Source organism: Sminthopsis crassicaudata, chromosome 3 (assembly GCF_048593235.1).
Source record: "Sminthopsis crassicaudata isolate SCR6 chromosome 3, ASM4859323v1, whole genome shotgun sequence".
Taxonomy (NCBI): Eukaryota; Metazoa; Chordata; class Mammalia; order Dasyuromorphia; family Dasyuridae; genus Sminthopsis; species Sminthopsis crassicaudata.
In genome coordinates, this window is record NC_133619.1 from 395426249 (window position 1) to 395438219 (window position 11971).

Here is an 11971-nt window from a genome sequence, read left to right on the forward strand (position 1 = left end):
TCATAACATTTGAAACTCATTTCCAGTTAACAAAAGCCAAAATGAATTTTAATAAGGGAGCAAAATCAGTCATCTTGCATGTGTTTGTTCAGATGTCCATGATACCTTAGTGAAAAAATAAACATTAGACTCACTCATCAGTGCTAAAAGTGGTTCAGGCATAGCCATTGAGTCTCCCATAATCAGAGGGTTTGGAAATCCAGCACTAACCACATGGTTTATTGCTTTCAGTCTCTTGCAGATCTTCAACAACAGGAAGAAGAGACCTATGCAGATGCCTGTGATGAGTTTCTAGATCCCATCATGAGCACACTGATGTCAGACCCTGTGATGCTGCCATCTTCCAGAGTCACTGTGGATAGATCCACAATAGCCAGGCATCTACTCAGGTATTCCTAGTAACCTCTACAACCACATTTAAGTAGTTACTTAAGAATCTTGACCATTGATGTTTCTAGCAGTACAGCAGGCAGAATTAGGAATTGAGAGGATCCCTTGTCCTTATAAGTTGGTCCTGAATTTGGTAGAAGGTATTTTTTAACCTTAGAGGATAATATAAAAAAGGGGTGATTCAATGGAGAGTAGGAGGAAGTCATTGGGAAGTAATAAGGTTATAAAAACAAAGAAATGAACATCAGTAAAATTTTTAAAGGCAAACAATAAGGCAGTGTGAAGTCAAGAATACCTTAGTACAAGTCACACACCTTAACACAAAGTCACACACCTTAACACATACACAGTCATTTAACTCCTAAGTCTATAAGTTGCAGGGTAGTTATTGTCAATATTATGATGAGAGAACATGTAATATCCCACAAAAATTATTATAAGCCTTCCCTTCTTTCAGAAAATTCTATTCTTTAGTTGGCCAACATGACTCGATAATAATATGGATCAATAAGATATTTACAAGGTCTCCATTTTAAGATCATTAGTCACATGGTTTTAAGAACCTGTCAAATTGAGGGGCAGCTAGGTGGCACAGTGGATAGAGCACCAGCCCAGAAGTCAGGAAGAACTGAGTTCAAATCTAGTCTCAGACACTTAACACTTCCTGGCTGTGTGATCCTGGGCAAGTCACTTAACCCCAATTGCCTCGGCCAAAAAAAAAAAAAAAAAAAAAAAGAGCCTGTCAAATTGAAACCACTAGCAGCTCCATACAGGTAGTTTGGATGTAGGTTCCTCTAATAGATTCAGCTGGAAAACAGAAAGCCTCAGATAGATCTGAAGTTTAAATGCTGAAAGATAAGATTTAAAACTCCTATTATCAACTGAATATTATCTGGGCAATAATATGTGAGAAAAGGGAAGGATGTATTTATATTCTAGACTCAGGACTATCCACTGCTCTACAATTTGAATATATTTTTCCAAAGGCTAATTTATCCTGGAAGATTCCTTATGGGTGGTGCAGTACATAGAGTGCTGGAATTCAGGGACCTGAATTCATATTTGGCCTCAGACATTTACTACCTGAGGGACCCTTGTCAAGTGAACTAAGCTTTGTGTAACTTAATTTCTCATGTCTAACATATAAATCGCACCCACTTCCCATGGTTGTAAGGACAAAATGAGATAATATTTGTTAAGGACTTTATAAACTTTAAAACACTGTAAATATGCTAGCTATTTTAGAGCAAAGGGTTTGTGTGTGTGTGTGTGTGTGTGTGTGTGTGTGTGTGTGTGTGTGTGTGTGTGTGTGTGTGTGTGTGTGTGAAAGAGAGAGAGATGGACCCTTTTGGAATTCTAATGAAGCCTGTGATCCCTTCTCAAAATATTTTTTAAATATAGAAAGATAGAATTTTTTCCCATTTAATCATGGACCCATCAAAACTCATGAGAACTCCTGCTCAGCAGTCTCTAATTTTCTTAATGCCAGCCTTTCCCAAACAGAAATGAGTATTTCAAAGTGTAGGTTGATTTGTATTCTCAAACTCAATCATTGTTTCTGCTTAATAAAAACTAAGGGTCCATTTAACTTTGCTTCTCAACTTCCCTGCACTATTAGACATCCTTATAGTAAATTTCTCCCTCTTCCTTCTCTTTATCCCAGTGATCAGACTGATCCCTTTAACCGTAGCCCCCTAACTATGGACCAGATCCGGCCAAACACAGAACTGAAAGAGAAAATCCAGCGGTGGCTCGCAGAGAGGAAATTACAGAAGGAACAACTTGAGTAAATACTGTGAATTTAACAAAACAAAAAGCCAGCCCCAAGAATGTGGATAAATAATATAGTCTATTGGTCTCTGTTTTCCCCACTGCCTCCCCCAACTTCTTTTTCTTACACCTGTTTCCCATCCTCTTTTCTTTCTCATTTTCTACCCTGCCCTTTCCCTCTTCCTCTTCTTCCTCCCCAGTCTCCCTCCCCTGTCTTCTCTCTCTTCCCTTTCTTTTTCTCAGATGGAGAGTTGCTGTTGCACAGATAATAGTAGATAGGACAAACTTTCAAATCTGTGCTTAGCCTGGCTTGCTGATAATTATGCTTTGTTAGAAAGGCTCCACCTTTCACCTTTTTGTTTCCTCTTCCTCTCTTTTCTCCCTTCAACTTAGACTAATATCAGCTTTACTAAAGCTTCCTGGTGGTTTCAATGTGGGAGATACTAATTCCTTTCTGTGTTTCTCTTAAGTACTGGCTACTTACCATGTAAATTGCTCATTATTTTTGCTATTCAATGATATTAAGGACTTGACGTCACATATTTCAGTGGTATCACCAAAAAAAAAAAAAAAAAATTTGGCCAGGTCGGTATCAGATTCCATAAGCTGGACTTCAGCCTTTCTCCTTGTTATAGATCTGTGATGTTATTGATACTTTTGTTAGATATAACAAAATTTAATGTGAATAAAATGTCTTCATGTTTGCATAGGCTTTTTAAAAGATTATGCACAGGATAGAAAGAGGTTATCTTATGCAATTTCTGTCAGAAGCCATGAGTTGTGTGGTCTTGGTGTTCATTATTTTGGAATGGTACCCAGGGATACCATCTTATTCACACTCCCCTGTGGGGAGCCCTCTCCAATTATAAGATTTAACACTATGATATTTTTATGAAGATGAGTGGGACTTAAGAGCAGCTTTGACACTTCTAATCTGTATATCCTGGGATAAGAACATTGCAGTACCTATTTAAAAAGAAGGCATATGCCTATTGATGCCTTGGGATTCTGCAAAATAAACAAACAGAAAAACTAACTGCAAGGGACTAGAATTAAGTAGGAGAAAATGTGATAAGTTGCATTATGACTAGGACCCTTTCCTATCTCTATAATTTGAAATCACTTATATCCAGCCAACAGCTGTCTTGGTTAACACAGAATCTGTATCTCAGAGTGTGTATTATTTAGGTACAGTATAAACTGCCTGCCAGCTTATATTGTGCCTTTTGCATGATTACATGTGTGCAGTGTAGTGTGTAGACACATTTGCTGACACTTTCATTCTATCTAAATAAGAGTCTTAGATTGTAAAGTATGTATATTAATGTATATTTGGGCCTGTGGCCAGAGGATCTGATTGAGGTGGTTTCAACTCATTTCTGGATTCTCACTTAACAAAAAAGTAACATGATAAAAATCCTGGCCACAAACATTTTGCATATTTGCCAGTGAGTTTCAATCCTATCTTCTTTAGGATTGATGAACTGTGATGGGTAGGCAGGCCACACTTGTTGAGTTTTATAAGTTAAGTTCTTCATTTATGTGCTGAAAAAGGCATCATAGTGTTTAAAACCTTTCCTTCCCTAAAGGACTGTTTTTATATGTATTATACCTGTAAACCTAGAAATTCCATAACTGAAAATTAATTTAACATGTTTGAATGTTTTTATAGGAAGTAGGGAGCGTTGGTTCTTGATTTAATATACATTGGAATGGGCTGTGACCTCTTTATATTGAGTTGGTATAGGTCTCTGGACAAATGTCCATTGAAAGTAGTTCTAATAAGTTATCACTGTCTTAGTGTTTGTTTCGTATGGAAAACCATAAATCAGATGGGCCACATTGCCTCAGCAATGTGTAATCCAGAATTCTTTCACCAATGCCATAGTATGTTTTGAGTTGCTCCAAAATTTGTTACCTTGTCATGTGCTTTACTTCAAATACATTATCCTGTAGCATTCTGAGAATGAATTGTGTGCGGAAGCCATCTAGCTATTTATGTCTTACACATACACTTAAGAGTGTTAAGAAAACAAAGACCAGAGGTAAACAAGGAAAATTGTAGCTAAAAAGTGAGCAATGAAACTTCCAAAGTCATCTGTCCTCAGCAGCTTTCTAGATAACCTCTATGCTGCCTCTAGTATGTGTCTATTGTATTTCTTCCTCTGTGTGGCCTTTAGATTGTAAGCCGTTTTTGGCAAGCTTTTAAAAAAATCTACTTTATTGAAAATCTACATGTATGGCTGAAGCACTATACGAGTAATAGTGTGTTAACAATGTTGCTGCTGAATATCTTTAAATTAATATCACAATCCAACAGAATGGAAGTCATTTAAGGCTACCCATTAGTGGTGAAGCCATTGACCCCTGTGCCTTTCTTTCTAACAGTAAGCTGAATTAAGGGCACCAATGAAATAATTTTTTTCAAATGACCATCTTCGTATAGGCAAGGGTATAAATGAAGCTCGAGAAGGTGGTTTCATTTCCTGTAAACTCTGAAGCAACTCTTTAAATTTATATTTTGAAGGGTTTTTAAAAAGGTTTCTTAAAGCATTGGAGTATTTGATGACAAAACAAAGACTAATCAGTTCCAGCACTGCTCATAACTTTCCAAGAGTGATATTAAAATTGAATATTTAGTAGGTTTTATCAAGTGGTACTAGGTTTGTTCTTTTTTTAAATACAGTTCTTAACATGTTTATGAAATTGAAGAAACATTTCCATCTTTGCAGCTGGCAACTAATTTTTTTTTAATAGTTAAAGGTGTCAAATTGTACCAAGGCTGTTTTGCTTCATCTATCTGTTGCTACCACAGGCATAAGCTGCTCAGGTGCTTTTGATAGCCTGAGGCTAGTACTGCATTGTGTTGCAGTATCATGTGAGGAAGTAATCCACAGGCTCTGGCTGATTTAAAAAAAAAAAAAAAATCCGGAAGGGGAAAATGGAAAATCCATAGTTTTGACACTGAAATAAAAATTTCATCATTAAAGCTGTACGTGGAAAGGTTTCCTTGTCAACCTTTGCCTGGGGTGTTTGTGCAGAACTTGTATTTAATAAAAGCCCGCCTAGAGTCACGGTCACTACCTCCCTCTCTTTTATTTCTCAGTCTTCACTGCTTGCGGGGATCCGGGCCCATGGGGTGGCAGGAGTCTAGGCCGAGCAGCCAGCCAGGCCCCGAGCCGGGGTGGAGGGAGGGGGAGAAGGGCCGAGGCCAAGGCGGCCTCGGGTAAGGGAGCCAGGCCACGCCGTGGTGATGGGAGGGAAAGCGGACACAGAAATCCTGGCGATCGAGAGCGGCTATTTACGAGCCTGAGCTCTAGAGCAGTAGTCTCGACGCTAGGCACAGCGCAGTCTCCAACCACGCCGGTGGAGAAATCTGATCCCTTTCGTGAGGCACGTGCGGAAATAGCTACAGAGGGTGTGGCAATGAGCCCAAGGTCGCCCGGTAGGTCAGGAGTAGAACCTGGAAGAAAGCACGGCGCGCCCTTGTCGTTCTCTTACGTACTACTAGCCCAAGGACGATTCGAACGCCCAGAAGGCAGTACGAGAGAACCAGTCACGCTAAGCCTGGAGTGGGGGCGGGGAGCACATGCGCACTGCAAAGTCCAAGGCTCTATACGCACGCGCTTTGCCTGACTTCCGCAATCCCTTCCGTCAGTTCCGAGCTCCTAATTAAGGTTGCCCAAGTAACCGCCTGTTTTGGTCTTCCTTTTATATGCGTCTAAAGGCCACAGCAAAGCACAAGTAATATAAAAATATTTTTCTTGACTCTTATTGTCGCTCTGGGTTCATTCTCTCTGAGGCGACTCAATTAAAAGTGCCCAGTCGTAGGAACCCTAGAGGTGAGGCGAGCTAATGACATCCTACTTTGGGAAAGGGAGGAGGGGTCCTGAGGTTTAGGTCCTTCCGGAGGGTGACATTCAGCCTCGAGCCCGCGGCCTGGATTGAGGGACGGTCTTGACCAGTCGTATTCTCTGCTCGCTCCCGCCATGGCCCAGATGATCCGCAACGCCATCGAAAAGGCTCCGGCCCTCGTAAGCGGTGAGCGAAATTTATCTTATTTCGTCTCGTCCCTAGTCATTCTGAGTAGTCCGAGGAGCGTGGGCTAGGGAAGGAAGAGAGACTGTCCGGCTGCGCTGCGGCCTGTTCCCCCTGACTAGGCCATTCCCTTCCCTCCCGAGCCTCCCTGGTTGCGGCCTCGGCTTCTAGATATTCCGAGAGATCCCCGGACTCAGCGGTGGGTAGGGGCTGACTAGGAAGCTCTAGTGAGGTTCTTTCTTAGTGGCCTCTTTCACGGCCAGAGCCATAGAGGGCACTTCTCTCAAGCTCTTTGGTTTGGAGGCATCTTATCCCCCTCCCTCCTAGAGCCTGGCAGCTCAGTAAACCATTCAGTGCAAGTAAACCTAGGCCCGCGGTTTGTTTTTGTGGTAGCAAACCCCAGGCAATCCAAGAACCGAAGAGCTTGAGAATCGTGATATCGGACTTGGTCCCCGAATACTGCCTCTAACGTTGTCTTTGTATCTCTGGACTGCTTCCTTAACTCTCTTTAAGTCTCCGATCAAGCAGTTATAACAGTTCCTTGTCCTAAGTATCATAGGGTTATTGTGAGTAGAACGATTATATAAACGTGAATTGATACCGTCCAAACAGGCTAAGTGATAGAACCTTCTGCTGGAATCCAATCACTGATTGACACAATCTGATAACTTAAAAATTATTCGTATTACATATATTGCATTTAACTTGTACTTTAACATTTAACATGTATTGGACTATCTACCAAGTAGGAGAGGAGGTGGGGGGAAGGAGAGGGAAATTTGGAACAGAATATAATCAATAAATATTTATTGAGTACCTACTGGAAAGACCATCAAACTTGAGTTGCTGGAGTGACTTCGATTGTATTGCATGTTCTACTCATGTTAAGTTCCTAGTTTGTGCTAGCAACTCCTAGAAGTTCTGTTTCCTTCATGCGACACAGATCCAACAATTATGGTGGTTTTGTGATATCCCTATTTTAAATAAGGCTTGAGTGGTCACATAGCTAATTTTACAACCAGAATTGGATCCCATAGCTCCTGACCCCATGTCTAGAACTCCTTCCATTATTGAAAATGTGAACTTACTTATTTAAAAAATGCATACTATTGAACTCTGTCTGGCACAGTTTAATTCTTTTACATTACTTCCACCACCACTACCCCTACTTAGTGATTGACTAATACTGTTTTTTGTCCTTTTTTCACACATGTTCCTATAAAGTTCCTCTACATTTTGCCAATGAAACAGCCATGTTTTGAAATGTGGTGTAATTGAGATAACATGTTTAGATGTCACATTTCCTCATTCAAAAATGGGGCTACCAAAATAGGAAGTAAGTCTTCTTATCTGTATTGGACTATCCAATTAATGGATTACTCATTCCTTTTGGGATCTAGGTTGTGTTTTACATTCCCTCAAGAACCAGCACCTTCACCATTCAGTGTGTGTTCAAAGAGTTCATATTGTTTTTAATCTTAATCCAAACAAAATAAAAGAATAAAGATATAGTTTTTTAAAATCATTGAACATTTTCAAGTAAAACAAATAAAATCTTAGCAGCATTACTTCCATTAACATGGATAATTAAGAGGTGTCCTTTTATTTTTAAAAGTTACACAAAAAGATCAATGATAAAATAAACTCAATCTAACAATTAGTTCAGTGTGCATATATGAGAGTTAAATGTCTGCTGGTTATATTTTAACTTGGTCTTGGTGGAACATAATATTCATAGCTAGTTATTTAAGTTTTTGACAAATTGATTCTCAGTGAATCAAGAAATCTGTGAATATATGCATAAAACATCTGATTTTGTCATTGCAGGTACCTTTTTTTTTTTTTTTTTTTACATTGGGTAAATTACAACTCCTCTATAATTTAGATCTCACCACTTGTGATAAGCCTTTCTAGATTTAATTAGGTTGTCCTCAGACATTATTGTCTGTAGTGAGGCCTATGACAGGCTTGTTTTCTGCCTTTTCAGCTTAGTAACATCTGCTAGAGTTTGTTTCCCTAACATAGGCCTTGAGAGTCTCAGCTTCACCTCCGTGTTCAATAAGGTATCAAAGTAAAAAACATTCATGTTTCCCTCTTCCTGTCCCTCCCCCCAAAATTTTTTTAATGGAATGGGAAAACATACTCAAGTATCAGGTAGCCTAGTCTTTAGTTGGCCACCAATGAGCTCTGTACCATTAGTGACATTAAGTCCCTACTGTTGTGTCCGACACTATGCTATGTAATGATTAAATAATTTCTAAAGACCCTACCAGCTTTAAATTATATTTCTGTCTTGGTTTGTAAAACCAGTGGGAAAAATGTCATCAACTTACATTTGAACTAATTTCTTAAAACTATTGTCCTGTCCAAACCATGCTTTTTAGTTATGCTCTTTTAGTGGCCAGCATGAGGTCTTTTTCTATATCATTTCTTAGAGATTTTTTGTCTTCTTAACTATTTATTTGTTGCACTTCTCCAAGGGAAGGGATGCATATATTCTAGGGTCATAAACTTAAGAGTTAGAAGGACCCTTAGAATGTCACCCAGTCCATTCCCTTCATTTTGTGAAGAAGAAACTGAAGCCCAAAGAGTTTTAAACATGTACCCAAGACCACACAGGTAATAAGTAGCAGAACTGGGATATGAACCTACATTCTTATGACTACAAACCTGGCACTCTTTCCATTATACCACACTGTCTTCCAATGAATAAGTTCACAAGGAAGCTTCATACCTTGTATTTGCCATTAATTTTTCTTCTCAGCTAGATCTGATAGGTTTTAAACTTTTTTTTTTTTTTCCCCCTCTCCCAAGCTTGGTATTTCAGGTACTAATTTGAAGTGAATTCCAATAGAAAGAGGGGAAGATAACCAAAAAAGGATTATACTTTATTATATATTCCTAAGTTTATTGTTTTTATTCTTAATTTTTCATTCAAAAAAGCCATCTTACTATCATTACTGCTACAGTTTTGTAACTACTTTGGTTAAATCAGACAAGGACAATTTTTTTCACAAATTGCAAACATAAATGTCTCAGGACATTATAGCTTTGTAAATACCACATTCTTCATCCTGGCTGCTACAAGCTTTTGCAGTGTTGTTTGTACTGCTTTTGAAGGAGGAGCAGCTGTGCTTTTGTTGAAGAAAGATTTAATCCAGCACATATTGATAATAGATACTAAAAATGTATGCTAATTGGTATAATTCCATATCAAATTATTCATGCCAAATATTGTGACAGGTTTTTAATCTGATTCCAAGTGTATTATTCTTCCTTCCTCCCCCCCCCACTCTTGTCCAGTGTTTACCAGATAGTTATAATAAAATTGCTATAGCTTTCTTAATTTATAGGACCAGCATGCACAAACTATGCAATTAATGGATTTCCCATTCATAAACCAGGCAACGGTACTAGCTTCTAACTAGTGACGTCCTTGCATAATAAGTTGTGCTTAAAGGCTTCCTGCTTGATTGAACTTCCCCTGTGACACAGGTGTTAGGCATCTTTAATAGCTGCTTGTTACCAGGGAGCAGCTTTGACTTTTCATACAGAGTGCACATTTGGTACAAGCAGTGAATGAATGTGATGCATGAATAAATATTTGTGTCCAGCCCACACATCTGCTTCTTTCAGTCTCCAGTGAGTTTATCCTGGTTTGGGGTTTTTTGTTGTGTTTTTTTTTTTTCCAGCTGCTGCAACTTATTCGAAGCCTCGGTTGGCCACATTTTGGCAGTATGCCAAGGTTGAGCTGGTTCCTCCAACTCCAGCTGAGATCCCTAAAGCCATTGAGAATTTGAAAAAAATAATCACATCAGCTCGAACTGGTAGCTTCAAAAATCTCACAGTTAAGGTAACCATGAGCTAAATGAAAATAGATGTGCATAAAGGAAAATGTTTTTCCTTGAGATTTTTCTGGTTATTTTGATTAACACTAGTATTTTCAAATGAGATTAAATCCAAGAAGATGTAGGTAGAGGTTAGCTTTACCTTACATGCCTTTGAAGATTTTCACCCATCTAAATGGAGATCAGTGTGCTGTGTAGTATCTTAAGGGTTCCTCATAGATCCCATTCTTTAGGAAAAAAACTGACATTTTGACTGGGTAGCTTTTTTATTAATTTTACATTGGTTACCAAGATCCAGTTATGCTGAATCTATGCTTTTGTGTATCTCTAGTTTGAGACTTTAGTTCCATCAAAAGGTCTGTTTGAAAGTATAAGCTGGAAGCATTGTTCTTCTAGAAGAAAAAAATCTAGATCTGGCAAGCATATAACATGGTGTATGAAGGAATATTAAATTGCATGAAGATAATAATCTAAAAGCTTAGAATTACATTTTCTTTTGCTTGATCTGGGCTTTAGGATTCAAAGGGAATAAATGACTGCTGAATTGGCATACTCAATCCTAAAAAACTGGTAATTTTTCAGACTCAAAAGTAATTGTAAATTTAATGTTAAATAAAAGAAGTCTTAGCTATCTTCCAAAGAACAGGAAAAGAAAAGTCTTGAATTCAGTGTGAAAGTAGTATTTCTTGCCCTTTAGAATTTGGTTTGTGTCTACATGAGAAAGTACTTTGAAGGAATTCATTTAACCATCCTTTTTTTTTTTTTTTTTTACCTGAGGCAATTGGGGTTAAGTGACTTGTCAAGGGTCACACAGCTAGGAAGGGTTAAATGTCTGAGGTCAAATTTGAACTCAGGTCCTACTGACTTCAGGGCTGGTGCTAGTCTATCCACTGCGCCACCTAGCTGCCCCTAACCATTTACTTTTAAAGAAAAAAAAGGTGAAAAAGACAGGTTTGAACAATCCTCAACTAAAGTTGAGCAGCTGTCAATGTTTAGGAAATTTCTTGAGCCATGAGTTTTCATAACTGAGAAATGCTCTTAGTAGTTGAATGAAAAATTGAGTCAATAATTCTTCTTAAATGAGTTCATCTGAACTGAATACTATTGTTTTGATCTTTATTGCAAAACTCAGATGGAGAATAGTTAGAAGAAAGGAGAAAGCATATACCTTAAATAAACTATGACTGTCTTGTTTTGTTTTTCTCTTCTCTTTCAGGAAGCTCTGCTAAATAGTTTGGTGGCCACTGAAGTGTGCATGTGGTTTTACGTTGGCGAGATCATAGGCAAAGGTGGCATCATTGGATATAATGTTTGAAGACCAACTCTTAGCATCTGAATGTTTGTTTAATTTATCCTTTGTATGTTCATGGAACAGATATGCCTACACTTCTAAATAAAACAAGGAAATAATATGGAGTTTGGTGTTTTCTCTCTCATAGTATGAAAAGTTGGTTGGGGTTTTTTGTTCCCTTGGTATTTATTTAATCCTTTCTTTCTTGGATCATCTCATCATCAACACATGTTTTGCAGTGCCTTTCCAACTCTGAAGACTATAAGGTACCTATTTAGTTTATTGTTTGATTTCCGTAATAAGTAAACATATTAGAATCCATTATTTGAATATATGAGAATAAGGAATTTTGGTTTAAAACCTAGATATTTCAGAAAAGGTTTTAAACTTATGGTACCAAAATTAGTGTGCAAAAAGTACTATGATGTCTTTATTATTAAAAATGATTTTTTTTTTAATAACTGAAAATAATTCACATCATATAGTTACTAGTGCCAGAAGAAAGGTTTGTAGTTTTGTGCTTATCTTCAACACAGCTTTACTCATAAGAGAATAGTAGTGGCTTAAGAACAGTGAACTTGTCAGCATCTATTATATTCTCATAGAGTGAATGAAATTCATTTTAATAACTTCA

The 11971-nt window shown here is 38.1% G+C and overlaps 2 protein-coding genes across 3 annotated transcripts in view; both read left to right on the forward strand.

The window, feature by feature from the left end:
- Positions 1 to 5155, forward strand: part of UBE4A (ubiquitination factor E4A) — a 36197-nt gene extending 31042 nt beyond the window's left edge. For both annotated transcript variants that reach the window (XM_074302264.1, XM_074302265.1), the window contains exons 19-20: positions 232 to 389; positions 2054 to 5155. In XM_074302264.1, the coding sequence (XP_074158365.1) occupies positions 232 to 389; positions 2054 to 2180 (285 nt within the window). In that variant the 3' untranslated portion in view covers positions 2181 to 5155. The remainder of the gene's footprint in view (positions 1 to 231; positions 390 to 2053) is intronic.
- A 592-nt stretch (positions 5156 to 5747) lies between these two features.
- On the forward strand, positions 5748 to 11456 carry ATP5MG (ATP synthase membrane subunit g). The gene is made up of 3 exons (XM_074302266.1): positions 5748 to 6201; positions 9891 to 10051; positions 11263 to 11456. Exons 1-3 carry the CDS (start codon positions 6150 to 6152, stop codon positions 11359 to 11361), a joined length of 312 nt encoding a protein of 103 aa, XP_074158367.1. The 5' UTR covers positions 5748 to 6149; the 3' UTR covers positions 11362 to 11456.
- Positions 11457 to 11971: the final 515 nt, after the last annotated feature.